The sequence below is a fragment of the Dryobates pubescens genome, chromosome Z (assembly GCF_014839835.1).
Source record: "Dryobates pubescens isolate bDryPub1 chromosome Z, bDryPub1.pri, whole genome shotgun sequence".
NCBI classification, from domain to species: Eukaryota; Metazoa; Chordata; class Aves; order Piciformes; family Picidae; genus Dryobates; species Dryobates pubescens.
The window spans coordinates 114,315,872-114,334,165 of NC_071657.1; the positions used below are offsets into that span (position 1 = coordinate 114,315,872).

An 18,294-nucleotide genomic window follows, 5' to 3' on the forward strand; every position below is an offset into this window, starting at 1 on the left:
GAAAGGATGACTTTCTCCTCCAAGAAATCCAACACCAGTGTTTGTATATTCAGTTTGCCAATGTTCTGATAAGGGATTAGTCTTTTCTAGAAAGTGCATACTGTATCTGATGGATAGTTTGTTCTATACCAGTAGTTGGGTGAAGTCTAGCAGACCCATCTTAGAGGACCAGTGTAGTGCTGAGATAAGACATAGTCTATAATACATGTCTTTTTCAATCAAGTGTTTCAGGAATGGGTGAAATGCCTCAGATCTCTTCACAGATAGTCATAACAAAAACTGTTTCAGCTGGTTTTGGAAATGAAAAAGATGGAATGTGTTTGATAATCATGAAAAAAAAATTGTTTGGCCTCTTTGTTTTGTTGGGTTTCCCTCCCCCCTTCTCTTGATTATATTGTTGTCTTGGTCAACATTATGTCAAGCTACCTCATGGATTTTTTTTATTTTTCCCCTCTCCAGATTTAATCAAAAGTTCTCATTTCATGCTCAGAACACACAGAGAAATGCACCAGAATATTGCAATTAAAAAACCCCACAACTACAAACAAGCAGAAAACCAAAAATAGATCCCCTACCCCAGAAAACCAAACTCCAAAGATCCTGCACCCCACACCACCAGCAGTTCCTCTCTTGGAGCCTGGCTAAATTTTGAAGTAAATAGTCTTAATCTTTATACTGTGAACTGTTCTTAGGTAGAAGCTTTGCCTTGTAGATGTTTCTATTTGCAGTTTTTCTATCAGCAGTCATGATAAGGGAATAACTTCAGGGGGAAAAAAACACTAAGGAATCTCTGAGTGTCTCAAAGCTCATAGCAGGCATTCCAGTAATGCCCTGGGATCTTGGATTTCCCCCTCCCCCCTCTTTGAATTCTTTAGTTAATTTGTTACTGTTTTGGAATGGTTAAAAACAGTTACTGGAATTAATGTCTTATTTCTTGAGTGGTGGCAAGTTCCCTACTACTCTTAGAAACATTTTAGAAGCTATTTTATGTATTTTTTTTAAGCCTACAGTTGCTTATTTTCATTATTAACAACTTTATTATCTTTATTAAATTGTTTGCTTTGAAGTGGAAACTATATGAATGATTTTTATATTTTAAAAAATTCTTAAAGGTCCAAATGACAATCAAAATGCCAATCAGTAAGAACTGAAGCTTTAACTGAAGGTCATTGAAGCATATTCCACATATTTAAAGATACATTTTTGTGAACAAAAATAGGACAAAATAGCTTCTTCCTTTCCCTTCCTCCCAGTCCTGTATAATGTTCAGAGGATTGGCTAATTGGTGTTTGCAAAACAGCCTAAACTTTATACATGCTCCTAAAATGGCGTGGAAGCTGCAGGCAGCATTTTGCAACTCTAAACATGAAATTGGTGTTGACCTTTAAAGAGCTGGTCCTCTTCTGGGTCTTTCATCAGGCCAAAGGTCAGAGAGCAGGGTAAGCATAATGGCCTCAGTGTCTTCCTAAAATGGCACAAAAAAACCCTGAAAATTGAGCAAACAAGTAGAATACCTCCTTTACAGAGGTCTGCACACCAGTATGTCCCAGTTCAATATACTGCCAGGTTCTGTGCTGGAACGTGTCCAGAGAAGGGCAAACAAAGCTGGTGAGGGGGTTGGAGCACAAGCCCTATGAGGAGAGGCTGAGGGAGCTGGGCTTGCTTAGCCTGGAGAAGAGGAGGCCCAGAGGAGACCTTATTGTTCTCTACAACTACCTGAAGGGAGGTTGTGGCCAGGTGGGGGCTGGTCTCTTCTCCCAGGCAACCAGCACCAGAACAAGAGGACACAGTCTCAAGCTGCACCGGGGGAGGTTTAGTCTGGATGTTAGGAAGTTCTTCATAGAAAGAGTGATTGGCCATTGGAATGGGCTGCCCAGGGAGATGGTGGAGTCACCATCACTGGAGGTGTTTAGGAAGAGACTGGATGAGGCACTTGGTGCCATGGTTTAGTTGATTAGATAGTGTTGGATGATAGTTTGGACTTGATGATCTCAAAGGTCTTTTCCAACCTGTTCTGTTCTGTTCATTCTATTCTATTCTCTCTGCTGGAAGTCCTGTAATTCAATGACATTCTGTCTTTAGGATGAGACATCAGCTGGGGTAATTTGTTTGGTACTTGCTGAAACTTAACATTTCAGTTCTTTATCAGATTGTGACCAAGCAAAAAAGTTTTGTTGTTTATTGTTGGCTTGTGGGTTGCTTTTTAAAGAACAAAACAACTTCCCACTTTCCCCTCTTAGATCCCATTTAGCATTCACCTGATCTGGTCCTTTATTAACTATACTTGTTTGTATATTCTTTTTGATTCTTTTATCTATCTTTGTACATCACTTAGCTGTGAATGAGGTGTCCAGTTTTATTTTCTTAGAAAACTTTAAGACTCAGTTGTGCTTTTCTGAGCAAGAAGAGAATGACATTGCCTTTTGCAATTTGGGGCAGGTACTGCTCAAGGCTGAATTTTACTACTCTACATTGGGAAATGTAGATTATGACTAATATGTACCAACTAATATATTGTGGGAAATGTTACAGTTGTACAGGTCTTAATAGATTGAAAGGAGAAATAACAGAAGAAACTACTATTTATATATTTATTGCAACTGTTCAAGAACCTTTTTCCGTCTGTCAATTCACTGATGAGCACCAGCAATAGGGAATTGTCCTGCTAACTTCTCATAATGAGCCGTGAAAAGCATAAGCTGCCATGACATTGTTTAAAAACATGCAGCCATTATTTTAAAGACTTCTATTTCGCCAGCTGGCACAGTATAATTTCTTCACAAGTCTTGTTATGATCACGTCTCCATTACCTTGTATTAATAGTTCTTATCTTACAGCTGTAACCAATAGGGTTAGATATTGTGGTCTAGTTTGGGTGATTCAGCTTAGACATATTTTTATGGCCTGTTTAATAAAAGGGAAGTGGATGGATACTGGATGGATGTACAGTGTGGCAGATGCTCTTCTGTGGACAAATATCCAGGGATCAGTTCAGTAGGTTGGGCAGATTGGAGGTTTATTCTGCAAGGTTGATTTTGGTTTCTTTCTTTCTTTTTTTTTTTTTCTTTTTTTTTTGTAGTGAAGAAAAAAATGTACAATAAAAATATTAATGGTAAATAACAGAGCTGTGGGGGGAGTGTGTGTCATCTTCCCCTCCCTCTTCATGAAGCTCTATTAGAAAAAAAAAAAAGGGTTAGATTTTTGTTACTCTTACAGTAGTGCTGTATTTTGATGGAATTGTACCAATTTACAGCAGCTGAGAATCTGACTCATCCTCTTCTTATTTATCCCATGAGTCTGTTAAAGCAGTGAACATGCTTTTAGAAAATAGTTTGTTAATGCTGGAGTGTGTTGTGTTGCCAGAGGCACTTTTCAAATAGCAGAGTTGATGATTATTTCTTTTGCTAAGCGAGAGGCTCATCTGCATCAAACTTGACTCTTTAAAAAAAAGTGGGTTGCATTTTGATTAGGTCTGTAATGTATTCCTGCAGCAGGCTGCAATGTGATCTGGGAGACCAAAGTGGGATGAGCTCAATCAAGAATTGTGAGATACTCTGTTAAATGTCCCTGAATGACGCTATTGATTTTCTTCCCTGCACCCCCTTCCCCCATCCCCAGTATTTCTATCTTGCCCCTAACTTTTTTGATGAGCAATATGATGAGCAACTAGTTATCCTCTCTCTCATTCTTTTTCATGGGAATGTATATGTAGTCTTGCTGGAAAACAGTCCTTGTCTCTAAAATATTCTTTGTGCATTCCTTAACAGTTTTTACTGTGTGCCTGTCGAACCACATGTGCAAGAACAGGGACTCTTATACAACTAGTTTTGCTGATCTCAGTGGGTACACAGGTGAAGTCTCTGCAGATGACATGTAGAGACTGGTCTTTTGAGTGTTCTTGGCAGCCAAGGCAGTTATGCTGAGATACCAAAAGGTTTGGGTGACAGAAATGAAAGAAAAAAGAATGGTGACAGTAATTTGGTAATAAAGTGATATTTAAAAAAACAAGGTAGTTTTATATAACATTCATTTCAAATTTTTAGTGGAAAATTCTGGACAGCAAAGCTGAAGGAAAGAGCTCTAAGGTCACTAAGAGAGTTGCAAGGTTTTATTGTTTATAGCCACTACCTTTAATTTTCTAGGCACAGTAAGTATTGCGGAACAAATAAGGTGTGCACATAAAGGTTTGATTATCAATGTAAATCTTACTGTGTTTTGTGTGTTGAGGTCGTTCAGTAGGGACTTGCTGTCATTTTCCTCTACTCTTCTCAGCTTTGTGAGACAGGGTCAGACCTGCTTGTCAGGAAAATGACTTAACTATGCCCTCCTTTGAGGAAAAAAGTGTGCTAAGTTCAGGCTTTTCAACTCTTAGAGACAAATTATTTTTTTTTTAATAAAGATTTTTTTTTTAATATAAATTCTCATGTTAGAGAAAAGTGTTTTTTCTTAATTCTTTTTTATTGAATATATGAATATATGCCTCATTTTGACTGTGCAGAACTTCTCGTGTGGCATTAGAAAGATTTACTGTGAAAACTCCCCTGTAGTCTTGTATCACGTGGTAGATTCTGCCCTCTAATACATGGTGCACTTCCCTGGGCTGATTTTAATCTGAAATCTTATTGAGGAGTTGTTGCTAACCCCCCCTCCCAAAACAACAAACAAAAGCCAACCAACAAAACCAAACCAAAACAAACCTACCCCCAAAACTCCAAGTCCTCAAGTTCCAGCTCTATTTTATGTTCTTTGTCTGAACGTACACTGAAATATTTTTTATTTAAGGAGAGAAATGTGTGTTTTCTTGTGTTAGTAATTGAGATTCAGAATTCTTTTAGGTCTATCACTGGAAACTACTTGTGGGAAAAAAAATAAATTGTAATTGGGTTTCTGTGTAACAAACCTGACGGATACACAGTAATTGTTAATGAAGATGCTTCACAAATTTTGCTATTCATTACTTATGGAACTCCTTATAAGTACTCTGCTTTCTGTGCAGTTGTGAAGTGATGGGGCTAAGTTTCAGAGGCAGACCTTTCAGAGACCAAGGTAAATAGGCAGTTTTATTTAAACAGCACAGGTGGTGGAAGAGTGCATTGGACCTGCTGTAAATTTTGCTTAGACGCTACTTGTTCTCTGACTGCTTTAGTTTACAGCTCTGCTTCCATGATGGACACTGAACATTTATCTCTGCATTTGTTTCCAGTTACGGTGGTGGTTACATTGTGATCCTTTTCTTTGTATTGTTGCGTTTGAACTTAATTCTAAAAGCATGAGATGTCCGTGGCAATTAGGAGTAATTGCTTCCTTAAATCAATGTCTTGCTTTGCAGCAGCGTGTGGTCAGAAATACTGCTTTAGAATGTGTTTTGGTTGCTATGAGGAATTCTTCAGTGCTTTTTCTGTTCATTTTTCCTCGCATTTGCTATTTTAAAAAGTCTTTTGCCAGCCTGATGCCCAAAGTGGTCATTTATTCAAAAGCTGTTGCATGAAAATTGTTTAAACCAGACCTAGTAGAAGGAGAAAAACCAGACTTTCCCTCCCACATGCTCACCTGTGAGTTTCATTGTCATACAGGATCCTAAGAATATTTGCACACCGCTTGTGTTCTTGGTGGTAGGCAACAGAAGGAGGAAGTGCCTTATTTCTGGTTTTGGCTAGACCATTGTCTGAGACAGGCTTGTGTTAGAATTTGGTAACTGTAAGGACCTGTTTGAAGGGAAAAAGCTTTGACCAACAGCTGGAGAACCCACTTTCTAGGGTGGTATTTACAGCCACAAAAGGGCAGGAATGAGATTTCATGTGTATCTTTCTCAGCCATGGTTTTGTTGTTAATTGATTTTTACTTCCATTGCAAAATAAGCAGCTTAGCCCATGTACTGTGCTCTCATGGTCACAACAGTTTTTTATTATTTGTTTCTAGTAGCTAGCAATAATTTTTCTGTTGATTGGACTGCTAATTTCAATTCCTTTACAAAAGCATTTAAGATGACCTTCTCTTTAATTCAGTTTTGCACATCTTTAAGGATGTTGTTAGAACATGTAGGAGAAAAATTAGAGAGGCAAAAGCCCAGTTAGAACTTAAGCTGGCCACCTCTGTGAAAGATAATAAAAAGCATTTTTATAAATACATTAATGCTAAAAGGAGGGCCAAGAAGAACCTCCACTCTTTATTGGACCTGGAGGGTAACATTGTAACCAAAGATGAAGAAAAGGCTGAGGCTCTAAATACCTTCTTTGCCTCCATCTTCAACAGTAAGGCAGGAGAATTCCAGGATAACTGGCCTCCTGAACTGGTAGACGGGGTCAGGGAGCAGTGTAGTACCCCTGAAATCCATGAGGAGATAGTTTGGGACTTGCTGAGCCACTTGGATACTCACAAGTCCATGGGACTGGATGGGATCCATCCCAGGGTGCTGAGAGAGCTGGCAGATGAGCTGGCCAAGCCTCTCTCCATCATTTTCCACCAGTCCTGGCTCACTGGAGAGGTCCCAGATGACTGGAAACTGGCCAATGTGATGCCCATCCACAAGAAGGGCTGGGTGAAGGAACCTGGAAACTATAGGCCTGTCAGCCTGACCTCCCAGTGCCTGGGAAAATTGTGGAGCAGATCATCTTGGGGGCAATCACAGCACACCTGAAGGATAGCCAAGGGATCAGGTCCAGCCAACATGGATTTAGGAAGGGCAGGTCCTGCCTCTCCAACCTGATCTCCTTCTATGATCAGGTGACTGCCTGGTTGATGTGGGGCAGGCTGTGGATGCAGTCTACCTGGACTTCAGCAAGGCCTTTGATACCGTCCCCCACAGCAAACTCCTGGCCAAGCTGTCAGCCCGTGGCTTGGGCAGCAGCACTGTGTGCTGGGTTAGGAACTGGCTGGAGGGCTGAGCCCAGAGGGTGGTGGTGAATGGTGCCACATCCAGCTGGCAGCCAGTCACTAGTGGTGTCCCCCAGGGATCAGTGCTGGGCCCCATCCTATTCATTATCTTCATTGATGATCTGGATGAGGGGGTTGAGTCAGTCATCAGTAAATTTGCAGATGACACCAAGTTGGGAGCAGGTATTGATCAGTTAGAGGGTAGAAGGGCTCTCCAGAGAGATGTTGACTGGCTGGACAGATGGGCAGAGTCCAACATGATGACATTCAGTAAGTCCAAGTGCTGGGTGCTGCACTTTGGTCACAACAACCCCATGCAGTACTACAGGCTGGGGTTGGAGTGGCTGGAGGGCTGCCAAACAGAAAGGGACCTGGGGGTACTGATTGACAGCTGGCTGAACATGAGCCAGCAGTGTGCCCAGATGGCCAAGAAGGCCAATGGCATCCTGACCTGCATCAAGAAAAGTGTGGCCAGCAGGAGCAGGGAAGTCATTGTGCCCCTGTACACAGCACTGGTTAGGCCACACCTTGAGTCCTGTGCCCAGTTCTGGGCCTCTCAATTTAAGAAGAACATTGAAACTCTTGAACATGTCCCGAGAAGGGCAGCGAGGCTGGTGAGAGGCTTTGAGCACAAGCCCTGTGAGGAGAGGCTGAGGGAGCTGCGGTTGTTTAGCCTGGAGAAGAAGAGGCTCAGGGGAGACCTTATTGCTGTCTACAGCTTACCTTGAAGGGAGGTTGTAGCCAGGAGGGGGTTGGTCTCTTCTTCCAGGCAACCACCAACAGAACAAGAGGACGCAGTCTCAAGCTGTGCCAGGGAAAGTTTAGACTTGAGGTGAGGAGAAAGCTCTTCACTGAGAGAGCTGTTAGCTATTGGAATGTGCTGCCCAGGGAGGTGGTGGAGTTGCCGTCCCTGGAGGTGTTCAAGAGGGGATTGGACGTGGCACTTGGTGCCATGGTCTAGTAGTCGTGAGGTCTTGGGTGACAGGTTGGACTTGATGATCTTTGAGGTCTTTTCCAACCTTGTTGATTCTGTGATCTTCATGAAAGTGGATTTTTAAAAAGGTTTTTCTATTTTATCAAAGGGGTTTTATTTTTTGTATTTTTTTTTTCTTCTTATCATCATGATCTAGCCTGTGGTGGTTCTACTACTCTCTCTTCATGCAGGGAGGAAGGAAAGAATGTTCTGTTACTATTTGCTAGCATTCAGAATGGTATAGATTTCCCCCCCCCCCCCCCCAACTGTCACAGTTGTACTCATTTCTTCAACTTATTCTTAGGACTAGAGTTAAAATTTGAAATTTAAATCCATTCTTTCAGCTAATTTAGTGCAGGCTGTCACTTCAACAATCCTCTGCAGATACAGAAAGAAATCAGGTGAATGCAATCCCATGGATTTGATTGCAAACACACACGTAAGCTGCAGGATACTTGTGCCAACTAAGGACAAATTGTGTGTTCTTGTTAGAGCAGCTGCTGCTACTTGAATTGACTAAAAGACCATCCACTGTGTACTAGGAATTCACAGACTACTTCCTTTTATGAAAAGAACTGTTAGGGAGCAGAACTGAGAAAATCGATGAATATGGTAATATATTACTTTATTCAACATTCATAAAGTGATACACATTGGTTTTGAGATGCTGCTTAAGCCCTAAAGTGTAAGGATTTAATTTTTTGTTTTTTCTTTTTTTTTGGGTGAGAAACAATGCTAAAACATTGAGCTTCAGCAGTGATTGGATTTTAGGAACCAATTCTTTACCATGAGGGTGGTGGAATGTAGGAACAGGTTGCCCCGGGGAGGTAGTTGAGGCCCCATCCCTGGAGGAAGAGGAGGCTTGAGAAGGCTCAGAGCACCGTGATACAGTGAAGGGTGTCCCTGCTCACTGCAGGGGGGCTGAACTAGGTAACCTTTGGAGGTCCCTTCCAACCCAAACCCTTCTGTTTCTGTGAAGAAATATATATTGCTGGAACACTACCATCTCTTTAATTCATGTTGGGAATATGCTTTGCATAGCACATGAATTTTGATACAGATGAAGCTACCCATGAGTAAGTCCCAGGTTTCTGTTAACGTATAATGTAAACGAACTGTACAGTAACTAACATTCAAGCAGTACTTAAAATACATATATATATATATGCTTAAGGAAAAAATCCTAGGTGTTTTAGGAATTTATATATCAAATGTAAATCAGAAACAAGGCGAACAGATAAATTCTTTCATTTGTCCTTTTAGCCTCCTGAGAGTTTTAAGGAAGCATAAATGAATCTTTTTTCAGTTAAAAAAAGTATTGGAATGTGATTCTGAAGACATTTGTAATTTCAGTGTTTCTTTATTCTCAATTAATGTGACAACAGACATCACTAGAAAAGCTGCTGTGCTCAATTAAGCAAATTACAGATTCTCTCAAAGATTTTCTGAAGCCAAGCTGGGAAAATGTGAAAGTTTGCATATAGAACATGTCTTTTACTTAAGACATAAGAAAACATCAATTTTTGTACTTGAGACTTCCTGCCCAGGAGCTACATATTCATGACACTCTGCTGTGCATATTGGCAGTGACATCCACAGTCTCCACAAATAATAATTGTAACTAAAACCTAGATGCAAAATCATATGTGATCCAGTCTTTTACCAGCATTAAATTCTTTCTTGCAGCATATTTCCTGATAATTCTATTGTGCAGTATCACATTGGCTTATCCTGTATGTTAATTAATTGCTTTGGCTTGCTTATGAATTTTAATGAAACTTCTGAAAGCTGTTTCTTAATCTGCTGTAGTCACCACCCCCATACTGTGCAGAGGTTATTTGGTGAAAATTCAAAGTGGACGATTACAGTACCAGAGTGCCAATTATTTTGATAGACACACCCCATCAGAACTGTGAATCCTATTACTGAAATGGATAATGGAGAAAGAAAGTGACTCACACAATTTTACCTGTGGAACATCCATCACTTAGTTTAAAACCCAGTGTTCTTACTTTACTTTTAATATTTTCAGAAATCCTTTCTGTGTGTTACTGGTTTTGAAAATGACACTGTTGCCTTCAATCTCCATTCAAAAGTTGAAAGATTAAAGTAGTCATTTGTAATCAAATTGCCTATCTTGGACTAAAGGATCCAGATTCAACACTGAGCTGCTTTATATTTCTGGTATGATGAGCAGAATAACTTAAAATATAGGTCTAAAGAGAGATTTGACATTGAAATACTGTTTTATTTCCACTTAGAAAGGTTAATGACTACCCCCCCCCCAGTTTACCCAGTTTACTTCAGAAAACAATTTGCTTTGTAGCCTATCTTGTGACATAATGCAGATGTAAAGATAGTCATTATTAAGTAACAATGCTGTGTCCTGTGAATTACAAAATGAGTCTTATTTATCTTCCTTTTCTGTATGATGATTGTCAAGCACTTTTTAGGCCAACTTGAGAACAAAAATGTGTATATGTGATTTGATATGAAGCAGTAAAACTTCCTGAAAGAAGTGTGTGTGTGTGTATAAAACATAAGGGGGCATTCTGCTGCAAATGTAATTATGCTTAATACTGTGGATTGCTTTGACAATTTTCTGCCACGCGTCAGACACTGAAAGGGAGGCTGATCTTAGAGAACACCTGGGCAGTGTGTTTATTGTTGTAGAACTGGTTTCCCCTTGTGGAGACACTGTTTTTTGTCTGATAAAGCTATAGACTCCTACAGCTTGTTTCTAACAAATGACACAGCTTAAAAACTGTTCATACTTGGGAATATTTACTTTTTCCTAAAAATCCAAGCCCTGAAATGTTGATGCAATTTTGTACCTAGCAATCTCTGTTCTATTGTGCACAGCGCAGCAACTCTATTTGTAGTAAAGCTTTTCCTGTTCAGATACTGGTCGGCTGGTGTACCTGTGCACGGTCACTCTTCATCACACTTCTGCTTTGTGGCTTGGTAATGTTTTTGTGGATGTTTCACTTGCAAATTCCTTTATCATAAAAGTTACAAAACAATACAAATGACTGTTTTTTATTTTTATCTGTAAAAAATAAATCCTTCAGAGTAATTGGGCAGCAGCGGGTGCATTTCCCTCATGGATTTAAACACCTAACATTGCATCACAAATGAGAAACTGAACACAGCATCTCTTTCTTCATGATTGAGTCAGACACCATGAAGATAATTGTTCTGCAAGAAACTATCCCCACATTGTATTTATTAGGTGTCACATATTATGATTTCAAAATACTTTTCAGTTAAAATGTGTATGCAGTGATAAAAGGTGATGCTATTGCACTCTGAGCATGAGAAAATAATTGAGAAATAGTTTGGAAAAGTATTTTGCATAGCAATTGCACCACAGGTTTTATGAGGATTCAGGTTTTCTAATAGTCATGTTATAGTCAGTTCCATAGCATAGGAATATTGAATGTAATTTACTTTAAAAACATAATTAAAAAATGGCCTGCATGTATCAGAATAATTTCTGCACCTGTCTTCATAGTACACTGGCTAATTCTCTCTGGAGAAAGAAATACTACAGCAAGTAGAGAGGGTTTTTAAGCATGTGATGTGTTTTGAAATACAAGTTAACGAGACATGAAAGTACAACTTACAAAGAAATGCTTGAACAAAACAGCTCTTCAGGCAACTAAACTTTGTGGCAAAGGTTTTTAATCTATTATAGTACATTTTGGCCTTTTTCAATGAAAAATTGAATGTCGGAGTTACGTATCTTGGAACTGTGAATAATTGAATTTATCCTCTGGAATTTACAGCTGACAGGTTATCCACATATCAAGACTGCCGAAGCCGCAGGTTATTTGAGGAGCCTTTAAATTTCTTTAAGCCAAACTAGAATCAGGAAAATGGTGTGATTTGAGTCATCCCAGGAACTTATTTGGGATTTAAATGCAAATTTGGGAAAAATAAATCTGATGAGTTACTTATATGAGAAAGTCTTTCTTTGTGTTTATATTGAACAACTGTTTCAAAATGCTGTTTAAGGAAGACTGATTTGAACAGCAGCAGTGAGCAGGTGACTGTAAGCTTACTAAGTCTGAGAATTTTTGATTTGTTTAAACTACCACTGTTACTGGAGGAGGCTAATTACAACATGTAGCTTAATGGTCAGAAGCATAGATCCACATGTTTGAGTTTCTAAAGTGTCAGATATTTCTGCATTTAAGAGTAGTATATATTGTTAAGTTTTCTTGAAAAATTAATGAAAACCCATGTTAGCCATTGTGATGAATTCAGAGATGTAAAATCCATTCATTACCTCTAGTCTAATAAAGTGTTTTCAGTCAAGCCTTTGTTCTTAAAGACAAAATCTTGTTTCTTTGATCTTGGAGGCCTTATAGTCCTCACCGTAAGGTGATAATAGTCCAGACTGAACAGTAACAAGATGACTTTAGTTTCGTGCTGCAGAGCACCACCAGTGCGTACCACAGGAAAAGGTCCTGAGCTTCTGTCAAATCCCAGAGTCTAATATTTCCTCCCAGTGAAATATCTCAAGCTGCCTTTTAGTAGGAAACCCAGCATGTTTTCAAGTGGACTCTGCACCTTATTTGAATCAGGATTTGATCCCAGCATTCTGCAGCTCCCAAACCCGAGATGAGGGCAACAACTTCAGGCCTTTCTCTTAATGTGGAAGCTGCTCATCAGGGGCAACCAGAACCTTGAACTGCTGTTAGGCTGCCGAGCCTGGAGATGGGCGTCTGTAGTCTATTCCTGGGGGAAAGGCACATACCAGATGTAATGACTCTTGATTCCAGTCTGATTAAATGAGTGAATGTACCTAGTTCGGTTGGATCTTTCATTATTGGCCACAACAGAGTGTTAAGATTTTGTTTCTGCTAAGCAAGATCTTATTTACATGAGCTTAGATCAAAGCTGTCTCTGTGACTCCTGTTGGATATCAAGCATTGTACAATTCCAGGCTGATTATGTTAATCAGTCCTGTTCTTCTTCTTTGTATCCCCTAAAAGAATATTACTTGAGCTGTTAAAAGAAAGCAGTCATCTCAATGCAGGATGTGGCTATATTATGTTAATATTGTTTACTGCTTCCCATTATTACTTCAAGTACACAGATCAAAAACATTGGACAATGCAAATTGAAATAGGCTGGGGAGGGTGGGAGAGAAGACTCAGCATTGAGAAAAATAAGGATGGTAAAACAATGTTAACTTGGCTAGGCTGGGGAAGGAAGGGGAAGAGTCATTTAAAAACATGATAAAATTCCATTGATTAACAGACATTGATTTTGTGTCTGATCCCCACTAACCCTTTTTAGAAAAAAAGCAAAGCTGTAAGCTGCTTCTGCATAGAAAACACAAAATGGAGAAGTATATATTTATTTAAAATACCTTTAGGTACTTGACGTAGTTTGTTTGCCTTTCCCTCAGTCCTTGCAGGATAGATTTGAATATTAAGTATGTGAGTACATGCTTGTAGTTAGTCTGGCTAGCTGAGAGGAAGATCTCCAGGAACCGCCGCGTTCCAGTCCAGTGAGTGAGTTAGTGAGTAGCCTGGGGCTGTTTGCTTAGCTTCTGCTCTGCCCTGCTTTCCTGGTGATCAGCTGCCAGCAGCATCTCAGGGAATAAAATCATGGGGGCTGGCTTAATGTGCTCCTGTGGAATTTCAGTGCTTCAAATGTATAGGTATGTGGTATTAGTACATGGCTGTGCAGCTGAAGAAATACAGAGGAATGTGGTCATAAATGTGCTGCTGAATTAGTTTGAGGTAGGGGTAAGGTTTCTACTTCCTTCCCAGGACAAAAGAGCTTTCTTTCCCTGGTTGGTAGATTCAGCCATGCCTTTTGTTTGCATATCTGTGTTAAATTGCAAAATTAGCAGGAAGCAATACTTCAGTAAACTGTGTGATTCATTCCTACCTTGTGATGAAGTAAGGTTTGATTAATTTTTCCAGTGACTGCCTTCCATACCAGATCAGCAAATGTGAAGATAAGCTGTCAAGTGGTACCAGTTAAGCAAAAGAGTTGCTGTGTCCAGTGTGAGTCACAGGGATGCAGAGGCATCTGATGGGTGTCTTGCCATCAGATGGGTATGTTGCATGCTGCTGGTGGCACTGGAGGAGAAAGTTTCTTGTGTATGCAGTCAGCTGCTGGTGTGGTCTTGTAAGGCCATGAAGAGTTAGGATGCTGTGTGCTTGTCTTGTTATGAGATTGATGCTTCTGGTGGACCTAGACAGTGCCTGCAACTGTCATGAAAGAGCTGAACGTTTGAAGTGATGTTTGAAAAGCTTTAAAATTTTTGATCTTAAACTGCAAAACAAGCAGCTCAAACTCAAGCAGTTTTGTTCCCCTCCCTCCTGCCCCCCCATCTCTGCTTGCTAATCTTTTCCGCTTCTGTTCAAATAAGCTTAATTCTTAGGCGATACTTGGCATACAAAGGGCCTACTTTCAGTTTAATTTAGTTATATGGGAATGTGCACAGTACTATCATTTTCTAGCATTTACAACCTCAGGTAGCACTGAATATAGGCTACTTTTAGTGCATTAAACAGATGTCAATCAGATTTATTTTTTTTTAAAAGTTGATGTTATTTGTCTAGAAAACATTCAAATAGTTGGAAAGTGCTTCTAAATGAACTGATTATGCTTTTTGCAGTGCTTTTCAATAGGTACACTCTTTGGTTTTTAAATTAGTTTCCAGGCTGTGTACTGGAAACTTCGACTTGTGTGTGTGGCCTTCAAAAAGGAGTTGACCAGAGCAAGCTTTTCCATTGGATGAAGTAATTCAAATGTCAGATACAAGTTCTGAATCTTAAATGGCATCTTTTAAATGAAATAAAAGAGAGCAAATATAATCCAAGCATTTTGCACAAGACTGTTTTTTTACATTGACTGCAGCAGCAGCTACTTTTGTAGCCTTCCTTAGTGTTTTTGTTGCCCTTGCACAGATCTGATATGGGTCTAAAATACTGGATTTAAATGTCCTTTCTATAGAAATTTGGGTAGGATTTTTTTCATAGTATCAAGATTAATTAGGCATTTTTGTTTTTATTTTGAAAGAGGTTTTCACATAGTTCCTGCTTTCCAGGTCTTTTAAAGAGAGTTTTACTTAGGGTGTTATTTATCTGATCTGTAGGGCAGAAAAAGGCAGCCTTGATACTTACAGATGAGCTGCTGTATTTCAGAAGCTGCAGGTGATGTGGGCAAAGCAAAGCAGACCCATTTGGCATCAGAGTGGTCCAGTTACTTTTGACGAGAGAGCCAGCATTTTCTATGATAAGAAAATCAGAAGTTAGAGCCCTGAGAATGAAACTAAATATGTTATAAGTCTGAAAACTCTGTTGAAAGGCTGCATTTCTATATTTCAATTAATAATCTACCTTTTTTTCAGACTTAGACTAAGAAATTAAAGACTCTGTTTTAAAAATACTAACTAGGTATCTAGTAGCAAGATGGATGTTTGTTGTTTGTTTTCATTCCATCTCTTCCTTTTTATTCAGCTTTGTAGAGTTTTGAGAAAACTGGAAGTTAACTTTCCTAAGTGAAACCTCAATACCTTAAACAGGGCACAGTAGTAAAGGAGAAAAACCTTTTGTATGGGTGTTTCACCTTACAGTAGTCTGGTCTAATAAAACAAAAAGAAAAATTGCTTAGGCTTCAGTTCAGTGGTACAGCACAGGATGGTTTTACTAAATTAAAAAGGAACTTTATGTTGAGTCCTTGTTTTCTTAAGCTGTGTAACTACTTGTGATTTAGAAGGTTTAAGACTGAAATAATTCTAGTTCTGCATTTAAAATACTGTGGGGTTTACTGTGTTTAAAAAAATAAATTCCAGCATTCATGTGTGTCATTGTCTTAGCACTCTAAAGTTCAGAATTCTTGCTTACTCATTACTACAGAGTGCTACTGGAAGGGATTACTTTTAAGAACCTATACAGAAATAATTCTGTTGCAAGATTAACTGAGAGTAACCTGAGCTTTGTCTTTGTTTTCAGTCCAGAGGAGCTTCCTGTCCATGATGCAGCAATAGAAAAGGTAAGTCCAGTGTCTTCTAATTTTTTTGGCTAGAAGTTATACATTTACAGATTTATTACTTTTAAAATATAAATCGCTGTGAAATGAGATGCAGCATTTTAGTGATTGGCATTCCCAAAGAAATGTGTTCAAGTCCCATAGGGACTGTGGTCCTTGAGGCTGTGTTAACTTGCCCACGGATCTCTTGAGGCCCACACAATCTTTCATTGCTATTTCTAATGAGTGAGACATGAGTTTTCTCACCCATAAGATTACCTAGTGAAGGAAACAGAGCTACTTAAGGAATCACAGCCGGCTCTTCCCTGTAAGAGGAGACCTATTGTCTCTGTGTCATGAGCTGTCATCAGCTGTGTTGGGTGGATGGATTGTCCAAGTGATGAGGTGGCTTTGATGGTGAGGTGTAAGATGCTGTCCCCTGAAGAGTGTAGCGTGCTTTTCTAGTTTGTTAAATGGTGACAAATACCTTGCCTGGCACTGAAATTTGATGACCTCTGAGTTGATGAGCCAGTTGTATCCTGGACATGTCAGCAAGAACTGTCAGAAGCTGGTGCAGGCCCTATTCCAGAAGTAATTTTGCTGCTGGAGGCTACTAGAAGAGATGTTTGGGGGTGTGGAAAGTCTTTATAAAAATCATCAGGAATTTAATTTCTTCTTGTCTGGGCCTGGTTACTGTGGTGTTTCTTCTTGGTGTGTCAGGCCTGTTGTTATCTCCAAAGCCAGATCATATCCTTCTTGTTTGTTCATGTGATTTTCTTTGTCATCAAAGACCTCAAGATTAAATATTTGAAGTTAACCCTCTTGGCTGGACAGATCAGTAGGGAGCATGGAGAAGGGATGAAGTGAACTTGTCCTAAGCTCAGCTCCCTGAGTGTTAAGAGCAGCAGTGCTTCTGAAAATTAATTATTTTGAGTTTCAATATAGGGCTGGTAAGAAATATATCTCACAAAAGCAGGGAACTTCTGAGTGTCTTTTGTGTTGGTTCATGTGTGGTTTGGGGTACACAGCCTGAAATAGTTACATTTTCCAGCCCTGTTTCATTACATTTAATAACATACTAGGGGTATATATAATTTCATTTCCATCAGAAGGACGCAGCAGGGTAATGAGTCTAGGAACATAAATATTAGACAGCTTTCAATTATTATGGAATATGTGTTTTGAATCTCTGATTCACTATGGCTTTGTAGTTGACCTTAAATTTTGTGAGAAATTTAGTGTCTTCATTTTCTGTCCCATACTGTTTTTGTGCTGTCTCAGACAGAATGTCAGCAGAGAAACCGCATTTGTACAAATCAACATTAAACTGCAGCTCTAAGTGTCTTTTTCTAATTATATGGTAATACTTCTTTATTAGACTCCTGGTTACACTCCTGATGGTATCCTGACCTCTGCTGGTTTGAGGTTTATCTGTCTTCTGTCAGTGGTGTTTAAATGTTCACAATTTTCAAGATACCATTCATATGACAATTACTTGTCATGTTAATACAGGCTAAGGCTAAAAGCTTTCTGTGCAGTATCTTTCAAAGGCACTTACTTGATGGACCAACTCTTTTGCCTTACTTAGGAATAGTTTGTACAATTCGTAAGTCACGTTTCCATTTCCTTTGCAGCTTATGTAAATGCTTGTGAATTTTGAATCTATTCTTCATATACACTCTAGAGTAAAGCCTAAGCTGTGTTTTCATTGTGTGTATTGATGTGAGTGTGTATATATATTAATACTACATATATAGTGTTAATACTACGTATATAGTATTAATGTGAATTTTGATGCTTCATTACCCTGCTGGGCATTTTTTTCCTTAACTGTATTGAATCATTGTCCTACACTATGAACTACTCAACTTTTAGATGAATCATCCAACACATCTGAGATAAAACTAGGGGATGAAGGATCATCTAGGGGAGAAAAGCAGAGAGAGAAAGAATCAACCTCAGGAAATCTGGGGTCTGTGTCTGACTGGTTTTTGTAAGTGCTATAAAATTTTGTAGGTAATTTTCTTTTTGTTTGGTTTTACCTTAGGTTTACTTGATTCTAATTGTCCAGAGAACAGTCCAGCAAGTTCTGGTTTTGTCTCAGGCTTCTGCTGAAGCATTGCTTTAAACCTCAACTTCAGCATGCTTGCTCTCCAGGCAGGTAGAGTGCTGTACACAAGATGGATGGTTGCCAACTTAACTTCATGCCTCTTTTTTTTTTCCTTTCAATAGTGTATTATTTACTGACATGAGTGTAAGAAACCTTCTCGGCTTCAGTTAGGGATTCTGTTATTCCCAATGGCAAAAACGCCTCAAAGTGTAAAATGTGCTTAGAAGACAGATAAAAGGATTTATTTATTTTATTTTACTTGTGACAACTACACGGAACTTGCCTGGAAGAGCAGCAGCACATCCCTTTACTCTGCAATGAGCACATCAGATCTATCCAT

The 18,294-nt window shown here is 39.2% G+C and overlaps 1 protein-coding gene across 4 annotated transcripts in view; it reads left to right on the forward strand.

Annotated features, from left to right (window-relative positions):
- The window catches only part of USP6NL (USP6 N-terminal like), a 134,987-nt gene that overhangs the window by 66,707 nt on the left and 49,986 nt on the right, over positions 1–18,294 (forward strand). For all 4 annotated transcript variants that reach the window (XM_054178501.1, XM_054178502.1, XM_054178499.1 and 1 more), the window contains one exon: positions 15,829–15,868. In XM_054178501.1, the coding sequence (XP_054034476.1) occupies positions 15,829–15,868 (40 nt within the window). The remainder of the gene's footprint in view (positions 1–15,828; positions 15,869–18,294) is intronic.